The 24204-nt window shown below is 35.0% G+C and overlaps 1 protein-coding gene across 1 annotated transcript; it reads right to left on the bottom strand.

The window, feature by feature from the left end:
- Positions 1-755: 755 nt before the first annotated feature.
- ERLEC1 (endoplasmic reticulum lectin 1) lies at positions 756-24171 on the bottom strand. The gene is made up of 14 exons (XM_020876627.2): positions 23881-24171; positions 17878-17982; positions 16377-16457; positions 15805-15882; positions 15609-15672; positions 14777-14811; positions 12514-12737; positions 12292-12421; positions 7455-7616; positions 6785-6844; positions 4153-4277; positions 2649-2726; positions 2270-2345; positions 756-1329 (listed from the first exon to the last, which is right to left on the bottom strand). The coding sequence occupies exons 1-14, from the start codon at positions 24040-24042 to the stop codon at positions 1258-1260; spliced, it is 1452 nt and encodes a 483-aa protein (XP_020732286.1). The 5' UTR covers positions 24043-24171; the 3' UTR covers positions 756-1257.
- Positions 24172-24204: the final 33 nt, after the last annotated feature.

Genomic DNA, 24204 nt, shown 5'->3' with positions numbered 1-24204 from the left:
GAACCTGGTGTTGAGTACTGGGGCTAGGCTTTTTAAAAATAGAGAAAATTAATACACTGATAAAACCACCTTATGAAGTAATAAGCAGTCTCTCCATGAAAGAGGAATTGAGGCTGGAAATGGTTAGCTGCTCTGTCCAGGACCACATAGTAAGTCAAAGAGAGTATCTGGACCTAAGTGTGAATTCAAAGTACATGCTATGACTGTGTGTGCTGCTTCCTACTACTAAAATGTACAGAAAGCCTTCCAATAGTCAACTGTATTCACTTTTTCTCAAACTAAAATATCTTTGACCAGACTGCTGAAAAGGAAGAAAAGTAAAAAATTTTACAGCTGCTTTTCTGTCCTTATTTAGACATGTATGCCCAAAATATAACAGGATGATATGTGAAAGAGGAGTAATGGAGGAAATAAAGAAACTGAATAACCTGCCACTGACTACATGACAACACTGCTGTGGACAGCTTGTTCAGTTTAAAATAGATACTGTGCCGTGAAGTTGTCCAGAACTAAAATCTGTAGTATACAGGAGGCAAGTACAAAGGACAGCCGGCACAGTGTGCTCTGTTAAGATAAATCATTCTAAGTCAAAAGGGAAGAATTAGTTACTGTCTATACCAGGCACATATTGGGGGGAAAACACACTCATGTCAAGGAGATATGATACAGATAGAAAGAGATAAAAGTTCTGAAAGAGAAGCTAAGAGTCTCTTTAAGTTAATGGAGGAAAAGAAAATTTACACATGAGGCTTCACTGTGTGCCCAGCTTCTAGTTTAATACCTGGTAGAAAGCAGTTGCTAAATAAAAATTTGCTGAAAGGATTTCAGGCACTAGAGTTATACATATTTAACAGTCTCTCATTTAAACAACCTCCTATCAATTTCTTTTTTCATTATCTGCTAGCTGTATATAATTTACATAATAAATCTATTATTTAAACACTTTCAGTAGGTACAACAATTATATGACATTTCATTAAGATGAACTCTAAATTGCTTGGACAAGATTTATTTTGGAATCACATTATCCAAGCAAAGAAAGACACACAATCAGCTCCTAAGACACAACAAAAATGAAAAAGGTGAGACAAATGTCTGCCTTAGAAGTTTATCAATAACCTCTTATATACACATATATATTCACAAAGTGGTTGAGAGTCCTTTTATACAATCCTTTATATGAGGTCCAGTGACTGAGAGCTCTGTAACAGGACAATGGTCAGACAATTATCGTGACTTCCTGAACTTTGTTATCCTTTAGTTGGGGAGAGAAAGAAGTCCATTTTCATCTGCTGTATCTAAGATCTTACAGATCACTGGAGATTCAACCTAAAGAACAACAGTAATAAAACCATTTTAAAGTTGCTAAGCTGAATACTTTATTCAGTAGTCTGCTGAATGAATACATATAAATTTGATAAATGTACACGAGTCCTTCTTTTGGATAAGTCATCCAATGTTTATTTCTACAAAGTGGAATTTTTAGAAAACAATTTTTAGTCATCCATATAAAATGCTAGATAGGTAAGTAGTTATTTTTATCTTTAAGTAAAAGATATAAGAAAGAAAAGGAGTAAAGGGCAAGCATAAGAGAGAAATACATAGCTAGGTCTTACATAACAAAATGTAGAAGAATATGGCAAAATAATCAGTTGCACCATTCAAGAAAAGGGTGAAGAGAAATGGCCAAAGATGGGCCAGGTGTTAAAATGATCAGATTTAAGATAATGATAATAAATATAACGGAGGAAATTAGAGGAAATAGTGGAAAACGTAGACAACCTGTGTGAATAGACAGGGGATTTTAACAGAGAAAATAAAACCATAAAAAAAAAAACTTAACAGGAATGTTAGAAATAAAAATATAGCAGAGATAAATTCATTCAGAGGTGGACAGGACACAGCAGAGGAAAGACTCAATGAACTTGAAGATAATTCAATAGAAATGATGTGACCCAAATTGACATAAGAAAAAGATAACAATAAGATAAAAGAAGATTTGGGGACAATTGAAATTAGCATGTTTTAATCAGAGTTCCAGAAATAGATGATGGGCAAAATTTTTCCAAAACTCAGACTCAACACTTAAGAACTTTGCATTTTAAAAAATTTTATAAATTATACCTCAACAAAAAAGATGTCAATTTTTACAGAGGTGGTATGAGGGCTATATTAAATTCTGGAGACTACTGAACGTCCTTTCTAGACTTAATGGTAAACATTAAAATGTGGCCCAAACTGAATTCCTGAGTATTAGTTTTCCACTTACCCCAAGGATATACTGACAAGAGTGAGGCTCTAGCATATACACAGTGACAGCATGAGGAGAGTCTGATTCTTTACACCTAAAACAGACAGCACTTTAAGGTATTGCCCAAACCACACAAAATTATTTTTTTTTTCAAGGATAAAAATATCTTGTAAGTGGTTCTGTACAATTAATAATTGAAATAGTCTAATTTGAAAATAACTATTAAAATAATAACAATTACAATGATGATTTTACTATCTTATAATAAAACTACTTTGTGAAAAATTCATATTATTAATAAATATAATTATGTATAATTATATCTTACACAAACTTTTGCCCATAGGAAGCAAATTAAAGAGAAAGGCATAGAGCATGATTTGATGCTCTAACTTACTTTAGTTTTACAGTCACCTGTCTTGGTTTGTCGGTAATATCACAAATATCTCCATTTCCATAAAAATGTGATACCATCCTGAGTCAGAAAAACAAACAAGTTTTATTAAACTAGAACTTCACTCATTCAGAGTAACTTTAATGGGTAGGGTGAGAAGATGGGCTCAATTTTGCATTAAGCAAAAAAATCCAACTATATTCCTTAAAAATACATATTTTAAGGTTATGTCACAGAGAAAGTCTTTCAGGTTCTATAGAATATAAAATTGAGATACTTCTTAGTGGTTTAATTAATAAGAATGATCTTATTAATAACTTGCATATTATTTACTTGTATACAAATAGTTAAGGTTAAACTGCTTTTTAAAAAGTTCTCTTTTAAAGTTAACCACTTCCCCAGCTCTTCTTTTCCCCTGCCCTGAATATCGTTTGCTTTGTCAGTTTTCCCTTCTTCCTACCCTCCAGTCAGCTGCACTCCTTAAAATACTGTAATGCAGGAGTATGAAGGTAAAGTCTATGCTAAGCTATAAATTCCAAAGAGCAGGAACTAAACAAAAGCTTTAATTTTGTTAGCCTCATACTTCTGTGCTTCAATACTTGTTGCACATGATACCATGAGCTACTTTCACTTGAAAAATATAAACATTTAAAAAATTGATCTGTTTAGTATATTAATACTTAAATGGCTATCTCTTAACTTTGCTAATTTTAGTCAGTCCAAGAAGTCAGTACTGAAAAGTCATTCTGAAAACAGAGTCTCTCAATACCATCTGTGCTAGGAAGGACAAAGTTAACATCTGAGAAGGAAAAAGAATGAATGATTTAAAATTCACTGGGTAATGGACTATAAGAAAAGCTAAAGCTTAGTTATTCTTGGGTAAGAAGGACTAATTTTCTTCTGCTATAATAAGATATACCTAATAGCCCAAAGAAATGTTGAAGTAGTTTTTCAAAAAAAAACATTGTTTAACTATTTTCAACCATTACCGCACAATGGTTAAATAACAAAGGAGAATGCTGGAGTATATTTAAAGAGAATTAAGTAACTTAAAGAGGTTAGGGGTAAAATGAAGGGTAAAATGCTTTATAACAGGGTTAGACCTAATACCTGGAATTGCAGCAGTGTTACTAACACCAACACTGTCAAAGGAAGTAGTCAAAGTTTATTGCATGCAATTGCCAGGCACTACACTTTACACCAATTACCTCATTTAAATGTCATAACAATTCTCTGAGGCAAATACTACTAGACGTGAAAAGTGAGGCTTGCAAAGACTATGTAATCTGCCCAGGGCAGTAGGTGAATTGCCAGTGTTTGAATCCAGGGTATCTGACTTCAGAAACTCCTCTGAACTATTACACTGTGTTGTTTCCTCTCAATAAAAACTAACCTAAAGAATGTCCCAGAAAAAAAAAACAGAAAGATTGTATTTTAAACTAACGTTTTCCAATATTCTGAGTTTTAAATATTCTAAGATCCAGAAACAAATAAAGTTAGTATTTACCTGACTGTCTGGGTACCATCGTCTTGAAGGTGATAGGCTCTGGCGGTATTCTTCTTAGCCCATTCAATATGTTCTTCTTGGTTCCATGTCCCCACAACCACAGAGGTTTTCCCACTATCCTTGTCCTAATATGTGATAAAATGTTTGTGACAATGAATGTTTGACATCAAGGTGACATTTATGCTGATGGCCTATAAGCTACAGAACTTATCTTCAACTGCACACTGGATATCTATGTTTAGATGTAATAATGTTAGTCAAACTTGATGAGAAGAAGTTTGAGCTCATTATTGTTTACTTCTTGTTTCTCTGAATTATGAAACTGGCACTTCCTAGTCAGGTTAGGTCTAGATGTAGTTATCTTTGACTCTATTGCCTTTCACTCTACATTTATCAGTCCTGTCACTTTCCCAGAGACGTTCTTGGCTTCACTCTTCTATTGGTCTATTGCCAGCATCTCACCCCTCAACAAGAGTTTAATTTCTTGTATCTAGATACTATAACTACATATTACTGTGATTCCTACTTAAATCTCTGGCTTCTATCTCTTACTCGTTATACTACTTTCCATATTATCCATTTGACATGATGCACCCTATACTGCCCTTTACGTGGACTTCTTCCTTCTCCCTCATTTTTCTTTCCTTCCTGTCTTCCTTTTTTTCTTTATATTTTATACCAGGGACCACGTTGGGTACTAATATACATCTGATGAGTAGAATTAAAAACCCTTACAGAGGCAAAAAGGCATAGCCACTGTATAGTAGTGGAAGAGAGAGCCATTAAACATTCTTTTAGCAACCATACCGTAAAGTCCTAGACAGACAGGTATTAGACTGGCATAGTAAACTGTTTAATGAGAGATTGGATATAGAGATTGTCTGGGTTTGAATTCTGGTTTCACCATCTACTACCTATGTGATTTGAGGCAAGTTACTAAATTTCTGCTTCAGTTTCCTTATCTTAGAATAACAATACTTATCTTTTATGAGCATTACATGAGTTAATATCTGTAAAGTACTTACAATAGTGCCTGGTATACAGTGAGTACTATGTTTGTTAGCTATTATCATTTTTCTATACCTCAAAGTTCCTACCAGAATTCCTTGAAAAGTTCCAGGTTATACTACCTTAGCTAAAGTAAGTTTGATAAAACCTAGTGTTGGCAAGTGTATAGGAAAACAGTCATTATTAATGGAAATGTAAACGATCCAACCTTTTTGGAGGCAACTGTTCAGTATGTATATATTTTGACCCACCAAGTACATTTCTAGATGTGTGTACTATGAACGTACTTGCAAAAGTTTACAAGCGCAACTATTTAAAAATGTTCACTAAGATGCTATCACAGCAGAAACTAGAAATAACTCAAAGATAGTCAATAGAGATTTAATTAATACACTGTGTGTATAGGCATAATTCTCTGTACCTGCTGAAAAAAATGAAATCAGTTGTTGATGACATGGAAAGATCTCCAAGATACTAGGTGAAAAGAACAAGCACATTCAGTATATCCCGTCTGTATAAATAAAAAGGTTGTATCAACATTTATGATATGCCTTTTCCCCCCCTTTTGGTTGTTAACTAAGAAAATGTTAACAGCTGTTACTTTTGAAAAATGGGACAATAGTGCAGGAGAATTTTACTTTTCATTCTATTCTATATTTCTGGCATATATTCCTTAAATTAAAAAAAAACGGTATTATCTGGACTGTACTTAGATGGTACTTTATCTTTTTTATATTAATAAATGTTATTAAAAAATAAGTAAAACATCTACAAAGCAGTAAGAATAAGAGGAAAGCATAATGAAATGGGACATCTCAGGTTTAATGGAAGAAAAAAAAAGCCCTAGTTTACAGATACCACATACATTTTTTAGAGTGATTTAAATGTGGAAAGTGAGTTGATCTTTCCTGATATGATCCATCATGGAATTTAAGATCGGCTCAAAACATCTCAGAAGGGCAAATACGGTATTTTCTAATTACCAGTTATTTATTTTGCGGAATAAAGTGCGTTTTAAAACAACCAATTCAATATTTAATATTAATGTTTGTCTTCAGGGTCTAGTAGTTTACCTTACTAAATGAAGTACAAATAAAACTATTTGGGCTTGAACATCAGAATTTAAGCAGCTATGATTCAAGTGTGAGAGAATGCTGATTTATGACACTATAATAAAAGAATAAAGAGCATTTAATCTTAAAACTTAAACTTGGATCATACGGTACCTTTTTTTAGCTGAGAAACTTGCTGTATTTATCCTATTTTACTGATACTAGTGACAACATTCTATCTTACCATTCACTTTCTTAAATATGAGTTATAAAATGACTAATTTCTGAGCCAAAGCTGAAGAGGTTAGTCACAGTACTGTATTATTGTTCCAGACTGACAGTAATGCAAGAATCTGAGTAGTTAATAAAGAAAGTTACTTTAAGATGACTGATGTAGTCTTAACAACAAGTTTTCCATTTCCCAGAATTTAGAGATGTTTTGTTGAATATTTCCATATTAAAAGCATCTCATACTTAAAAGTAACACCAATCCCACTCCTCTATTTTTCCACAAAAGATTTTTGAAACTTTAAACCATTTAGTGATAGAATGATATAAATGCTGTGCCATACCTCATGGTATTGATGTACATGTTTGCCATAGCAGAATTCATATTTCCACCAACCAACACCCTACAGGAAAGGAAACAGATCAAGTTTCAGTACAGAGAAAGGGGTACCAGGGTCTGTCTCAATATTGCCACATGAGAGTAATGGACATATATGTAATTAAAAAAATTGTACCAGCAATAATATGGTTTAAAATCACAATTAAAAATTACTAATAAACTTAAGAGATGGACATACAGAGAATAACTTTCTTGGCAAAATAAAGTAAAATGAAAATTCGACTTAAAAGCATATTTTCCACTGAAGCTCTGAGTCAGAGGCAAAATTCCACCTTTACAGATGTTAAATCACTGGTGCCCATTCTAGCAATTAGCCAGAATCACAAATGAATTACTTATTTGAATATGTGTGTGTACATATATATATATATATATATATATATATATTATTTATTTATCAAGTAAAGGTCAAGTTTTAGCCTGTGAGTAAAGAGAAATTATAATGACTATGCCTTATAGTGAGATGTAGAGAAATGTCTGTTGGAAAGCTTCCAGAATCCTGCCATTTCTCTATAGACAAAAAGTCTTTTTCAGTGCTGCTAAAGTCTCTTGATAAATAACATACAAAGTGAAAGCTGTAAGATAAATACTTAAACGGAAGGTTCATTTCTCACCCCGTGAAAGCAGTAGGAACCACTGAGGAACTCTTTTATGAGTTGGTCATCTGTCAATCTGGATATGTGGGTTGTTCCAACAGTGAGCATTGGCTGAGAACCAACAGCAATGGGTTTGTGGATTGCTGGAAATCTCTCTTCCTTAGTTGATTGCAAATCTTCCTAAAATTAAACAAACACATATTCATAGGCTTCAGTATGATTTAAATTATTTTTTAAGTTTAGAAAATTTGGAAAATAAAAGTTGTCTGCTCATTTTTAATGTGCTTTAAGAAAATGAATTTTGCGACACTTAATAGCATAGAGAAAGCTCTAGTCAAGAGTTAGTTCCACCTACCACTTAGGGATATGGTGACCACTCTTAACAACATAGGGATAATTTCTACTTCATATGTTTTGTCTCATTATTCTTATTAAGTACTTCACTATCTGTTAGATTTTATATTTAGTTTAAAAAAATGTGGTTACTATCTATAAAGAAAGGATAAGAGGCAGGCTAATAAAGGGCTAAGTGGGAACGAATATGAATGTTAGTTGTAATTATTCAAATGTAGCAGGACCTGGTTGCTGCCCTGGAGCAAACTGCTGTGTAATAAAGGAAGGGTAGAAGGAATAGCAGATCCACAGAGGTATGGGTGATTCAAATAGACTCTGATGAAGAACTGAAACATAAAGACTTCACAAAGAGAAAATCCTTGCTTAATTCATGAAACAATTAATAATCTGTGACTTATGTGAAGGTCTGTTATGTGTTGTGTCTATGTGCACATGAACCTGAGAAAGAGGTAAGAGCAACAATGTGTGGTATGGTATGATAGTTAAAACCAAAGACAGAAGCAGGCACTATACGGCGGAAAGCTATGTAATGCTAAGTCTGAACATTTAGGCAAAGATATGGTATGATCAGATTTTTAATTAATTACCCTAGCAGTCACAGGGAAGAAGGGACAGTAACAGATCTGGAGGTGGAGAGTCAAGTTAGGAGCTCAGTAACCCAGGCCAGAGATGAAGAGACTCGAACGTAAGGGAGTGACATGTGGGGTTGGAGAGAAGAAGGTAGTTAAGAAAGAAGTCAATGATTTAGAATCTGGACGTTATCTGGGTACTGACAGTGAGCAGAGAGGAAATGAATCTAGACCACAACTGAAGGAATGAATGTACCAATGAACTGAATAAAATAGCAATAAAAAAATTAAACAGTAAAATGAATGTAGTTACTGTAGTTGCCATTGACCAATTGTGGTTCTTCTCTTGTTTTCAACTTGTATAACAGGAGTCACTAGACGGTTATGTTGGAAACCAATGAGCTTATCCTCTCTCTCCTTCAATGTTAAGAACAAAGACTGCCAAGATGCCTTCTTGTTTTTTTTTAAAAAACCGTGAATTTTACATGGCTCTTTCTACATTTATAGAATGTAGGCTCTTTCTACATTCAGAGCCTATACTATGCTCCTGGCACTATCTTAAATACTGAGTATTAAAAATGAAGGAGACATAGTTACTACTCATAAGAAGCTAAGTTCTAATAGTGTAAAGCAATTACTCAGAATACATGAGACCTATAGTAAGGTTAGTGAAGAAAAGAATACTGCACAGTGAAACCTGTAGCTGAGAAAAGGTGAAGAGGTAAAAGAAACATGACCATTTATTGTTTCTTTTGGACAGAACATCTACTTTCATTTTAAGGAAAATTACCCCAATAAAAGCAAGAAGATAGTAGTTTTTGAATCAGGGTTTGGGAATTCAGAAAATAGATTCTTAATAAATCCGGTAATTTCCAAATTAATGTGGTATAATAACATAGGGCTTCCCCTGTGGCTCAGTGGTAACAAATCTGCTTGCCAATGCAGAAGAGGTGGGTTTGATCCCTGGACTGGGAAGATCCCCCAGAGAAGGAAACGGCAACCCACTCCAGTAATCTTGCCCGGGAAATCAAATGGAGAGAGGAGCGAGGCAGGCTATACCCCAAGGGGTTGCAAAGAATTGGACACAATTGGAGAGCCAAATATATATTTTGTTTAAAAAAAATTCTTTATGGTAAAGCTTAGTTCATACTTGAAAGGCAAACCATATGCCAAATACCAATTAAAAAAAAGTTATGTGTAATAAATTGAATTTCTAAAAAAAATTATTCTGAAATAAAGATGACCAGTTCTAAGTAATTACTCACAGTACTACCTAAGATTTCATATACAACATGTACTATCAAGATGCTAGATATTTTGAAAGCATTATAGCTATCATCTATAGCTTTAAAAAAATTTTTCTCAACCTGCGGATTTAACACATAAAAGAAAAATAAACTGGCACTTCTTCCTTGAAGAATAATTAAAGTTGGGTTTGTGAAGAATTTTGATGGGGCTGACTTTTAAGTACTTGTCAGTACTGAAATCATTATCAAGAAGATGAGAAAATAATTCCATTTCCAATCTCTCAATACAGCACTTCAAATCCAGATTACAGTTAAGATAATGTTTCCTCCTTATCATAATGGCAGGGTTCACAACATCCGCAAAGAGTCTGCAGTATTTTCACAATAAGTATTCAAGAGGAAGGGGAGAAAAAGGCCTTGTAGTTAAATGTTAATTAACCCACTGTTAAATACCGACAGCATACCAGGTATCATACAAGCAGGGCAGCTGGAAACTCCAAGTAATGAAAATTTTAAAAATCCTCCCTCCCTTTTAATGAAGAACCATAGGAAAAACATTTTTAGCCATGTAAGTGTTATATCCACAGGCAAGGAGGCTGGAATGAATGTGGTACTTTTAGGAAATGCTTAAGTTGTTTAAAATAGCTGGCATCAAAGGAATGGAAACAAGAGATAAGGCTGAAGCCAGATCATGAATGGTCTTCAATTCTTCTTTGATAAAATAATTGTATGAACAACAATTTCCATCTTGAGGTATCAGTTCAGTCGCTCAGTCGTGTCCGACTCTTTGCGACCCCATGAACTGCAGCATGCCAGGCCTCCCTGTCCAGCACCAACTGCCAGAGTCTACCCAAACCCATGTCCACCGAGTCAGTGATGCCATCCAACCATCTCATCCTCTGTCATCCCCTTCACCTCCTGCCCTCAATCTTTCCCAGCATCAGGGTCTTCTCAAATGAGTCAGCTCTTTGCATCAGGTGGCCAAAGTATTGGAGTTTCAGCTTCAACATCAGTCCTTCCAATGAACACCCAGGACTGATCTCCTTTAGGATGGACTTATGGAGGGATTGGGGGCAGGAGGAGAAGGGGGTGACAGAGGATGAGATGGCTGGATGGCATCACCGACTTGATGGACATGGGTCTGAGTAAACTCCGGGAGTTGGTGATGGACAGGGAGGCCTGGCGTGCTGTGATTCATGGGGTCGCAAAGAGTTGGACACGACTGAGCAATTGAACTAAACTGAACTGATAGATCATGTTAAATACCAAACAGTTAAATAAATTATCAAATGTTCATTTCAGACAGAACATTTTATCAGCTGTGTGGGAAGGATTAGAAGGAAGATGTGTGAGGAGATTAGTTTTAGGTCTTAAGAAATGATGAGGTTCTGAACTAAAGACAGGTTTGAAAAGCAGTCAGAGGATAACACTGATAGCATTAAAAGATAAGCAGAATGACTCAGGTTTCTGACTTGGACAACTGGGTAGAGCACATTGCTTTAAAAGAAATGGGGAAGACAAAAGTGTCTGTGAAAGAGAAAAAAAAAAGATAAGTCTGAGATAATTGAAAATGTATATATGTCCAATAAGCAGATGAAAAGGGAAGATGGCATATCCAAAGGGAGAAGCAATAGAGACAAGTGGTTAAGAAGGACAGATTCTAGACTCAGACTACTTTGATTGTAATCTCTAACCCATCACTTGTCCCTCCCCCTCTCTGAACCTCAGTTCCCTAACCTGTTAAGGTAGGTAACAGTATATTTTATATGCTGTTGTAAGGATTAGATAATAGCTTTAAGGACTCAACTGTTGTTTAGTCACTAAGTCCAGTCTGACTCTTTTGCGGCCCCATGTACTGTAGCCCGCCAGGCTTGTCTTTTCATGCGATTTCCCAGGCAAGAATACTGGAGTGGGTAGCCACTCCCTTCTTCAGTAAAGATTCAATACATGTTAATAATTGTGATTGTGGTTTCAGGAGAAAGGTCAGGGTTGTAGATGTATATTTATAATAGACAGGCATGGAAATGGAGGTTGAAAGAATGGTCGTGGATGAGCTTACTTAAGGAGACAATGTACAACAAGGAGAGAGAGGACCTGTGAACAGAACCAAGGGAACTGTAACATTTTAAGAAGCAGGAATTAGAGCAAGAGCTAGTACACAGGAGAAGAGAACCAGTGAGATAATGAACTGAAGCAAAGAAAGGAAAAGTTCAAGCTTCAGATGTTCAGCTAAGATCAAGTTATGCACAGGTCCAGCAAATTTAGAACCAAAGACAGCTGTTGATCTTAGTAAGAACCATTTAAGGAGAATGATAGAATGATGGTTTGATAAGAAATAGCAATGAGCTGAAGAATAAATAAAGTATTAGGAGATGGGTTGTAGTCTATATTTTCAAGAGGCTTAGCTGGGAAGTTCAGTTAACTAGATGAAAAATTTAATTGAAATGAACAGGATGGCAAACTTTAAAGTATTATGGAATCATGAGTGTAAGAAAATGCTAAAATAGTTTCTGGGAAGGACTAGAATAAGGAAAAGAATTAAAATCAAAAGAATTTGAACTGACAGTTTTGAGTCAGGAAAATAAATTACTATTACCATACTACAGAAATCATTAAAATACTGACATATGCTATGATTTTTAGAAAAGGAAGCACTTAGAAAATACTGTTAGATAATTCTCATACCTCTTTGTTTCTCCTAAAAGGCACCCTTAGTATTTCTTCCTGTTGTTCCAACTGTCTCAGGGTGAGGGGTTTAAATGGCGATCCTGGTAGTGACTGGCAAAATATGTCATTCACAGGAGATGCTCTGAATCTGTTCAGTGAGAACAAAGTGTTAAAGCTAAGCATACAACATTTTAAATCATGTGTGCATTTCATGTTTAAAATATTAAATCCACATCCTACCTATATTTAGGATGATTGCACAAGAGTGGTGTCAAAATGACAACTTCATATTCACAAGTTGTAACTTCAGCTACTGAAAGAATTTCATGCTTAGATTCAGGATGACAAATGTACATCACAGTACTTGATCTGGGCCGGTTCTGTTTCAAACTACAAGGTGTACCATTTCCCATTCCCACTGGATAGTAGGGTGTCATCTGACCTTCGATATTTTTAGTGGGAATCTTAAAAAAAGAGTATAAGACAGACTTTTCATTAGAAATAGAGGTGGGGTGAGGATGGGAGAAGCACTTATTCTGAAAGGAAGAAAACTACATTTATAAACTAACATTTATTTAATAAAATGGTAACACTTCTGTATTTTCTATAAGCTCTTCTAATATTCTTTTGGTTCGTATTCTTACTTGAACATATACATATTTTCAGAGCTAATTGAATACAGCATAAAAGGAAATTTTTGCTTGCTGCTAAAATTAAGATGTACATTTATATAAAGGATTACAAAGATATAATTAATATGAATTATCTTCAATAGTTACAAAGAAAGAGACCAGGATAAAATACAGAAACTTCCTATACTGGGCTGGTCAAAGCTTTCTTCACTAAACCCTCAGTGGATGCCTGAGTTAAAATTTACATTTTAGAAGTCTGAAGTTTGATTTGTGAAAATGTGGGGCTACATAATTAATACTATCTTCTAAAACAGAAATCTAAATATACTGATTCATCAATCTGGTTACTCTTCTTTCCTGTTATTAACAGACACTTCTCAGCATATAAACTCTTAAGTAAATCTATTCAAGGCCAACAAAAGACAAATGAAGACATTTTTATGGAATGGGGAAATAAAGGAGATCATCTCAGAAGACATGGATTATTAAGCAGTTAGCTCCTACACTTTTATCAACAAACACCAGAAAAATTACATGGATGGGCTTTAAAAAGATGTTGTTAATAGAATCTCCAAGCAAGCTCTTTGGAGGCACGCTTATCCTGTATCACTTTGGTACCCTGTCAGTGCTATATCCAAAACAGGCCATAAACAAAAGATTCTAGAGAAAAATATTTTGAGGTTTCTCGTATGCTATTTTCATGCTAATGTCTGGAATTAGAAAATCCTGGGTTCAAATACCAGCTCTGAATTCACCAGCCTTATGACTTTAACCCAATTTCAGTTCTTGTCATTTGTAAAACCAGAATAATAATACATACTCAAAGGCTATAGGGAGAATTGAGCATTACTCTTCGTTATATGTCTTGCACAGCATCTAGCTTATAAACTGGGGCTCAAAAATGTGAGTTTTCTTCCCTTACCCTTTTCTTCCTCTTCCTTTATCATTTCACTTTGAATTCCATCTTGCTATCCTCCAGAGCCAAAAATATTTTGAGATAAATATTTTATCTCAAAGGTAGTCTGTAAAATTAAAACCTTTTAAGATAGCAATGCTATGTGTGGCTATGCATACCTAATCAATTCCCCCAAAGCCACCTTTTTAAATTACAGGCACCCCTTTTAAGTAGTTTGTAAGGCTTTCTGCCATTTTACTTTACTTCTAATAAAAGTATCCTTACAATATGAAACCATTTGTAGAAATATTCTCCAACAGTAAGTTATTTAACTTTACGGAAATTTTAAGGATTCAGAAATCATTCCTTAAACCACAGGGGCACTTACAACTGTAATTAGTCACCCTAAGGAATTGTTCTTTTTTAAACAATCCTACTTTTCAGTCATTAATTATGCATTCAGATTCAATAAACATTCATGAAAGGCCTATATGATATCTGGCACTCTACTTAGCACTGCGGAGTAAAAAGATAAAAGACAAGCCCTGCTTTTAAGAAGCTTGCAGTCTGGTAGCTTGTTATTTACACATACAGTTTATCTGATTTACCCACAAGAGACAGGGTTCAAACAACAGAAAAAAAATGTAAAAGCTCCTATCATAACTGTTTGCAATGTTAAATAGAGGGGAAGAATCACCGCTAAGCACAGAAGGGATATAATGCTATTACAGAAACTTTCCCAGACACATCTTTGATAAATTCATTTATTTTTGTATGCTCTTAAAAGTAAATAAAAGCAATATAGGATAACTTTTTCAGAAAAACCTAACAGACTGCAAATTTTCTTTTACCACATCCTTTGAGGTATTTGATAGACAGTTAAAGAACACCTGGCTATATTCTGTCAAATTAAGTTACATAAATTTGTGTTTAACAATAGATGTTCAGAGTAAAAAAATCACCAATTATCACTTGCCTCTTTCGATTTTTCCTCTTCTTCTTTTTCTTGTTCTGTGGATTAATACAAAAGTAAGTGTAAATAATGAGTGGTGACTTATGTATAAGACTTAAAATGTCTAAGTTTTCAATTTGTAACCTTAAACTTCTTTTTAAAGAAGACTCAAAGCATACACATAATTTTTATCTTACTACTTTAAGCTAATTTTCTTGAAATGGTTTCTTTTGAAAGAACAGTCATTTAATCATTTTATCTTTATCTAGGAAATACTGTTTGAGGCATAAAAACTGGTCACAAGTTTTCTTCTAAAATGTTTTTATCTCGGTGAAAGGTTTAGTCTTAAACGAGTTGGCCAATTTCAATAATAAAGATTAATAAAAACATTTCATAATCTGAGGGATGGATCTACATGTCTATTTCCATATATAAAGGCTTTGCTTAAACCAAGCAAAAACTAACACTATGTAAATATGATACTGACATGTATAGCTTACCAGATTTAAAAATTTAATAGGTAGAAAGAAAGCAACAATGTTTGTTAAAGCAAAAAATAATGAAAAGATCTCCTTGAAAAGTTTTCTAAGGCATTGTTTAGAAATTTATTTAAAGTGTTTTACAATTCATAAAGTCTCCAACAATATATATATTTTTTTAATCGATTGGCTGCATCATGTGGCATGTGGGGTCTCAAGTTTCCTGACCAGGGACTGAACCTGTGTCCCCTGCACTGGAATATAATAACCACTGGACCACCAGAGAAGTCCTTCCCACAAGATCTTTTAAATTCCAATTTGAATATATACTTTAAACCAAATACTAACATTATTACTAAATCACTGTAGAAACAAACCTTTTTCAGATAGAAGGTTCTTAGCCAACATATTTCCAAGGTAGTACTCGTGAATATTTACTTTCTATATTAAAAAAAAAAATGCAGTAAGTATTTTGCAAATACATTTTTAAAGAATACAACTTAAAAAAAAATCTCATTACTACACTTTTCATTTTATAATGTTCCATATTTCATAGTTTGAAGAAAAAAATACCTGACCACTTTCTTTCTCTTCATGGTACTGCCGAATGTGTTTTCCATGACATACTTCATAAGTCCAGTAAGACTCAATCTAAGAGAGATGGATGTATTTAAACACACAAAAAAAGCCACAAAACTCAACTGAATTACTTTTTGATATTTTAAGCAACTGAGCAGATTTCTTCCAAGATTTAGAATAAACTTTATTAAATGAAAGTTATTACTATGCCTCAGAAAATATGAAATTTCTGAAGCCTATTCATTGTTTTCACTAATTAGATAAACGTAAAAATTCTGTGACGCAAATAGGTCTACACTTCCTGGGATCTGTAATAAACACTTGGCCAAGGAACCATTTTCTACACAACCTAAAAGATAACAATGAGCACTTTTTATTAAAATTGTATATAAGGAAACTTTCTTTTTATCTGAAAAACATTCAAAGCAGTTTGGTAAGTGATACATTTGATAAGTGATATTACTGGGTGTTTGCCGCATATACAAAACTATACAGGAATTTAAATTTTCAAGAGTTTATTGGCTGCTGGAGATTTTCTAATTATCAAGTGAACATAAAATACATACTCTGTAGGAGCAACTGCTTTGTTTAAATAGGGGCTCCAACAGCTCTCTTGGATTTGGGCCTTTATAATCCTTTTCTTCTTCCTATGAAAGAATGAAGAGTTTAATATCATTATTCAGGAGCTTTCTTCAACTCCGCTGTTTAATTATTAACTCATTGGTCAAATCACAAATGCTTGGAAATAAAAGGGGAAAAAAGTCAAAAGATGTAATAAGATCCTATGGTATGCCATTTCTTTCCAAAGAACTGAAATATATGCAGCAACATGGATGGACCTAGAGATTTCTATATTGAGTGAAGTCACACAGAGAAAGATAACTATCAAGTGGTATTGCTTATATGTGGAATCTAAAAAAAATGGCACAAAGGAACTTATTTACCAAAAAGAGAGTCACAGATGTAGAAAACAAACTTATGGCTACCGGGGGAAAGGTGGGGGGAGGGAGATAGACTAGGGGATCAAAATTGACATATACAAACTATTATATACAAAATAGATAACTGTTAATAGTAAGGACCTACTGTATAGCACAGGCAACTCTACTCAATACTCTGTGATGGACTACATGGGAAAAGAATCTAAAAAGAATGTTTGTATGTAATGTATAACTGATTCACTTTGCTACATACCTGAAACTAACACAACACTGTAAACCAACTATACTCCAATTAAAAAAAAAAGAACTGAAGTATAAAATACAGAGCCATAGAAAAATCTTCAGTTCTTTCTTCTCTTAGAAAAAGGTTTCTGAGTATCAGTTTTCTGAACAATTCTTATACACCTACTTGAGAATTTCTAGCTATAAAAGCCTCCGAACAGTTGAATCTTACATAATACACTGGAAAGTTTTAAGATACTTCTCAGTTTCCTAATTTTACATTTCAGACCTGAATGCCATAAATATGTGTATAATTGTGTATATTTGTGTCTTAAGGTTTAAAACAAAATGAAATAGATAGCTGTCTTTCACAGATTTTAAATCTGAACAAAACTTCTTAAGAAAGCAATCACTGAGTTTAATACTTCCATTTTAGAGATTGTGAAAATATTCTGTAATTAGCTCAAAAAATTTACTGAGTGGAGGAATTGAGTTTCAAATTTGTTCAAGGTTCCACAGCTAACTATAGCCTATACCTCAGCCTCCTGGCTCCTAGGCCGGTGTCCTTTCCATTTTACCATGCTGCCTCTGTTTCATCTTGAAAGAAGTCATTGCCTTAAAGGATGGATAAGAGGCAGTTAGCGCATTTTAGGAGGAAGAAACGGGCATGAACTAAGGTAATGAGAAAGTACAAGGTACCTACAGATTTATTTACTAGCAGTTCTTTATAAAAAATGTCACATACACATAATCTAAGAATTCAGGAATAATGTGATTACTATTTTTATGGTAAGACAGCATTACTGAGAAACCTGTCACTCAATTTTATTTTAAAGTATGCAGTTGCAATGTTTTAAATAAATGTTTGGTAACAGGAATTATCAATGTATTTTCAAAAACTTACCTCGTCCCCACTTGCCACAAGGGGAAGAATGCATTTATATTTTTCTTTATGTGTAGTTGTCATGATGACATAATTATCTTCTTTATACAAAACTCCAGTTGTAGGCTAGAAATAAAACAAAAAAAATGTACATTATTTTATCTGATTAAACTTAAATATAATTTATCACTTCAACAAAGGATTCTCAAACATATTTACTTCCAAAGGCAGGAAAAAAGTCTACATATTTTTTAATGACAAAATATGGATGTGAGAGTTGAACGGTGAAGAAAGCTGAGTGCTGAAGAACTGATGCTTTTGAACTGTGGTGTTGGAGAAGACTCCTTAGCGTCCCTTGGACTTCAAGGAGAACCAACCAGTCCATCCTAAAGGAGATCAGTCCTGGGCGTTCATTGGAAGGACTGATGTTAAAGCTGAAACTCAATACTTTGGCCACCTCATGCGAAGAGTTGACTCACTGGAAAAGACCCTGATGCTGGGAGGGATTGGGGGCAGGAAGAGAAGGGGACGACAGAGGATGAGATGGCTGGATGGCATCACCGACTCGATGGCCATGAGTTTGGGTAAACTCTGGTAGTTGGTGATGGACAGGGAGGCCTGGCATGCTGCGATTCATGGGGTCGCAAAGAGTTGGACATGAATGAGTGACTGAACTGAACTGAAAATGAAGACAACAGACTTTTTCCTGGTGTTACAATGTAACAGAAAAAAAAGGAACAAAAATATAGTTTGGAGTATAAAGGAAAAAAGGAAAAAAAATTGGTAATGCAACAGAGTGAAGTTACAATATGGATTAAAAAGCATTTAGAGGCAGTGAATGTTCAATGGATACACCATCACTGAATACTTATTACCACCTATACTTTCAATTCTTTTTGATGGGACATTTGAACCTAAGAGTGCAGTGATTTTCATATTTGGGTAACATGGATAAATTACTTAGAAAAATTACTATGAATCCTCTCTGCTAATTTAACTTTTTTAGTATGTATAAGGGTCAGCAAATTTTTCCTGTAAAGGGCCAGATAATAAATATTTTAGGCTTTGTGGGTCATATGGTCTCTATTGCAACTATTCAGCTATGCCATTGTAGGAAGTAAGTACACAGGCATTATGTAAATGAATAGGCATGGATGTATTCTGAGAAAAAAACAAACCAAAAAACCTTACAGAAATCAAGTTTGGAGTGGGCCAGCCTGAAGGTGTAGTTTGCTGACTCATGGTATATATCAACAAGACTATCCTTAAAGTATGCTACAGTATAAAACCAAACAAATTCACAAATCAAAAAGAACCAACACAATTCAAATGAACATTTCAATTACTATAACTGGTATTATTTTACAAAAAAGAAATCTCTGCTTTGTGACAGAAAATATGTCACTAACTACTAAGGCAGAGGGAGAAGGAAATGGCAACCCAATCCAGTATTCGTGTTTGAAGAATTCCACGGATGGAGGAGTCTGGTGGGCTACAGTCCATGGGGTCGCCAGAGTCAGACACGACAGAGCGACTAAACCACCACCACCACCACTAAGGCAGTTTTCAAAGTCTATGAGCAGTATTCTGAGGCAATTCAGTTCTCCTTTCTCTTCTGACAGTAGGTAAAACCACGAAACTATCTGGCTATCCCTGGTAATGAAAGAACCACCCTTATTACAGACCTCCACTCTTTCCTCAATTTAACAAAACAACTCTTAACTATAATAAAACCAGTAGTACTTGAAACTGAGTACTTGAAACTTCAAGTACTTGAAATCTTAAACACAAATAGAAATCAGGGCAATGTTTACCCAAGATAATAAAGCAAAACCCCAGACAGCAGTAAATACTGACTGTATTAGCTATGACAGTACCACTTGAGCTCTTTACATTATTATCTCATCAATGCCCGAAACAAGCATTGTACCCATTTCACTGAAAAGGAAACTGAAGCCCAGGGCTTAAATAATTTGTCCAAGGTAACACAGCTGGTAAACAGCACAGCCCAGAGAAGACACCTAGCTGAATGGTTCCACATTCTGTGTGCTCTTAACTGTTTTAACATATTTGAATCAGCTTTGGTTAACATTTTTTTAGATTACTATACAGTGTGTGCTTGCATGTTAAGTCGCTTCAGTCATGTCCTGGACTATAACCAAGGATCCTTATTTAAAAGAACATTATAAAGGAGACAGGAATCAAAGAGATTCGAAAGTGAGAGTTGCAAAGCCAAATTTATGATAAAGGGATCCTTAGAAACATTTATTCAGTTTAGCCAACAAACTGCTGTTAAGACATAATATTTGTATCTTTTGGTATTTTTCAGATATAGTCAGAATAGATGATGGTGAGTTGTGCAAAGAATGACTCACATTGATTTAGCTAGCAATAGACGGCTTGAAGTTTTGTCAAATCATTCCTGACTGCAGTGAAGGTGTACAGTAGTATATGACTTAAATGCATTCCTTTCTACTTGTGAAGAAACTGCAATTTAATGTTCAGAACTGGATTAAACAGCAGTACTGACTCATTTACTAAAATGTTCAGAACAGTGCTAACAATGGAAAAAGAAACTGCTTGTTTGGAACCACAGCAAAGAAAGACAATTCTTTCTTTGTAATTAAAACTATAATCTTGTGTTTTATGTCTATATGATGAAATTCATTCCTTGTTTTTAAGGTTTAGGTAAAAGGTAACAGAAATAGAAACCATCACTATTCTTATTTGAAGAACTGTTGTTTCTGCCAGGATTTGTTTTTCATTAGTTTAGGAAAGGGTGCTGCTGCTGCTAAGTTGCATCAGTTGTGTCCGACTGTGTGTGACTCCATAGACAGCAGCCCACCAGGCTCCTTTGTCCCTGGGTTCTCCAGGCAAGAATACTGGAGTGGGTTGCCATTGCCTTCTCCATAGGAAAGGCTACTTTCCTCTTCAATAGAACAGACCAAATAACATTTCTTCTATCTGAAAACTCTTTGCTGAAATAGTGTATCACTTATTGGGATCACAAAGTAAACATTTTTAACAAATTTTACCCAACTTTTTAATACTGGAAATTGTAGGAGAAAAATTAACTTTTTGTGATTTTTTTAACTTAAAAAAGTTTTTGATCAACTAAAATGCTTCCTTTTGATTTTGTAAAATAGGTTTTTACTTAAAAAAATGAATTCCAAATGCACATAATCACAGATAGTGTTTAAAAAACCTTGTTTTATATAACTTGACACCTTAAAGTATTTCCAGTGTAAGAGGCAATGTTAGTGATATGATAAAAATCAGATTTTAATATAATGAGACTAATCAAAGAGGGGTATAGTCTTCAAGATTAAGGAACCTGAAAAGTATCTTGGCAAGGGTGAAATTTCTAATGCTTGACCCAAGTCTGGAGGAATTAAGGCAGAGGATGAGAAAGAAAGCTATCCTGGAGAGTCTGTAAAATAAACTCAGTGGCACAACTTGTTAACATATAGGACATGATTCAAACCATGGAGATGGTCACCATTTTCCCCAAATGTAGCATTTGTTTTCAAATGGGAATACATTTCTGTATTAGCAAAAGAAGTTGAAAGAAAATTAGACTTATTTTGCGGTTTTCCTTTGGAGATGTTCATGAATTCTGTGTGAAGTAATGAATAATTGAACATTTTAAAGACACAGAGATGATGTTTCAGAAGGAAAATATACACAAAAACAAAACTGACTGCTAAATACCAGTAAAGAAGATCATAATCATTAATTACTGGAAACATTAAAAAATGTATATATTTTTGGCATTTGATAATTTTTCTAAGTAAATTTGAAAGATGATGTATCATTTTGATATATCTGAATGGCAAGAGAATAAAAAGCACAGAAGAATTTTAAAGATTAAAAAAACCTGAGATCTTCTAATCCAGTCCCTCTCAATTTCAGGTGGTAGAGAGATAAAGGATCTTTATCCTAGCTCACACAGCTGCTTAGTTACACACAAATGTCCATCCAACTGGCCTATAAAACAAAATGACAGTGCCAGGTGTGTAGGCCTGTAGTTTCAATTACACAAAGTAGGGAAGTGAAGCCTTGAGATTAAGAAAATATTAAAAAAATCAGAAGACCAATGATAGTGTTTCTTGAGGCTTATTTTTGCGGGAGGGCCATAGGCCTTTTGCTAAGGCACAGGAAAATGTCTCTAGGTTTTTCCCAAAATAACTCAAACTTAAAAAAAAGGAAAAAAATTCTTCCCAAATTTTCAAACAAGCCCATCTTAGATTATGCTTTATTGTCAAAGAAAAAGAATTAAAAACAAAATTTCAAAATAAAATTGCTAAGACATAGGGAAAGTTGGTCCACCAAACGTTGAGATCTTTTTCCATAACCTTTTGCAGCCAGAAAGAAAACTAAATGGTTTGGTAAAAACTTCTAAAAGGGCTAGTTTCAGTCATGTGCATATAGGTCAGTAAATTTTTACAGCCACATATTAGCCCCTTTTTAATTTTAAAGAAACACCACATTGATGTAGAGTAAAAAATTGTAATGACCACATTCTTTAAACATTTGCCAAGTTCATGTCTAGTGTGCTCTTCAGAAATAAATCAGAGGTTGGACTAAAATATTCTCATCTCAAAGTTGTATCTGACTTATAACAATCTTTTATATAAATATTTTAATATATTAGTATTTTCTGAATAAGAAACCTACTGTATAGAACTAGGAACTCTCCTTAATGCTCTGTAATGACCTATAGTGGAACAGAATCTAAAAAAGAGTGGATATATGTATATGCATATAGCGTATATGTGTAACTGATTCAGTTTGTTGTACAGCAGAAACACAACATTTAAATCAACTATACTTCAATAAAAATTAATTAAAAATATCTCCTGCCATTAATGCAAAGACAAATTGGCTTCCCAGAGAAATATCTACTTAAATTTAAGAATCACTGAACTATCACAATGGAAGAACTTAAAACAGAAAGGAGAAATAAACCAGGTGTGAAATATTAGCTAAAACTAACACCAGCAAATAGAAATTTGGGTTGTGGAAATGACGACATCCCTTTTCCTGGGACATTCTGTGCTGACATGATAGTATCACATATTCATGTTTTAGAGATACAGTAACAGAACAATATACTAAAATAGTCTTCCAAGTAGAACGACTGCAGATAATTGGAATAAGAATTTAAAAAAAAGAAACAACTACTTTTCAGGGGCAGGTGGGCTGTTACATTTTCCCTGACTTTCATTTTAAATAAATGAATTAATTGCCATACGGTAAGTGTCACAAGAGTCTAGTTTTTATCGGCCGACAATGGATAGGAAGACTTCTCGGAAGTCCACTTTCCAAAGCAAGGACTGCAAATATTCATCACTTCGAGGTTATAAATACGTTTTTCAATGTAGGAAAACCGACCATAAAATTTCACGTTCTGGAGTCTTAAGTAACAGTTATAATACATCAAAACTGTAAAGGACATTCTGCATAGTGTGGTTAACATCTCACTGGCCAAACAGCCCTCTCAGAGACAACTTTGAAGGTAAGAGCTGTGCGGTGTATGTATACTGTGCATATACCAGAGAGAAAACGAGAATGAGAGAGGGAACTCATATCCGCAGTACAACTGATTGTGTAGGAACGGTGTGTGTAATACTCCTTGAAGGAAAGAAGGTTGCTGGTGGAGGAAGAGCAGCAGGTGACTGACTTGCCAGGGAGAAAACAGATGCGCCTGACGTGGTTCTAGAAAAGCTGCTTCCACATGGGGGGAGTGTTGGTAAACTCTGGAGAGACAGATTTCTTTAAAAGGTCAGGTGACCGCTGGATCTTAAATGTGTAGACATGCAGGCACATCCACAAAACGTGTTTGATACGCACATGCTGTATGAATGAACGAACGCGGGGTTAATGAAGCTTTGGACTAGGAATGAGGCATGCGCCTGCAGAGGAGGTTCTAGGGGAAAAAAGCGTAGAATACCGACAGAAGGGGTCGAACCCTTAAGTGCCAGGAAGAAGAGAGATGGCTACCGGGTTCGCAAGGGCACTGACCAGAGAGAACTCGGTGCCGGGCCAGTTGACTCGGAAAGGTATGTCATCGCTGAGTTGGGGGAGCGCTCGGCCGCCTCCGGACGCCTCCAGGAGACCGCAAAGGACCAATAACACCGGCCCGCCTGCGACCAGACTCCGCGCGCCGCCGCCCCCTTCCTCCATCCTCCGCCGCCGAGTTCTCCAGCCGCCGCCACAACCTCCTCGGCCCACAGAAGAGAGGAGGGGGAGGAGGAGGAGGCGGCGGCGGGACTACCAAGCGTCCAGGCAGCCCAGGGCCCAACCGCCGCCACGTCTCCTTCCGGAGAGCCCGGCAACACCGCCCCC

Source organism: Odocoileus virginianus, chromosome 2, assembly GCF_023699985.2.
Source record: "Odocoileus virginianus isolate 20LAN1187 ecotype Illinois chromosome 2, Ovbor_1.2, whole genome shotgun sequence".
Taxonomy (NCBI): Eukaryota; Metazoa; Chordata; class Mammalia; order Artiodactyla; family Cervidae; genus Odocoileus; species Odocoileus virginianus.
This window is presented reverse-complemented; position numbering and strand designations above follow the sequence as displayed.

What these genes read in the sequence shown, in the direction of transcription:
- ERLEC1 (XM_020876627.2), bottom strand. Translation starts at nt 24,042, where the DNA reads ATGGAGGAAGGGGGCGGCGGCGCGCGGAGTCTGGTCGCAGGCGGGCCG. An exon ending in GTTCCTACTGCTTTCACGGG is followed by an intron (nt 6,845 to 7,454) that starts GTGAGAAATGAA and finishes CCTTTCCTGTAG; the next exon opens with GGTGTTGGTTGGTGGAAATA. An exon ending in CTTGTCAGTATATCCTTGGG is followed by an intron (nt 1,330 to 2,269) that starts GTAAGTGGAAAA and finishes GTTGTTCTTTAG; the next exon opens with GTTGAATCTCCAGTGATCTG.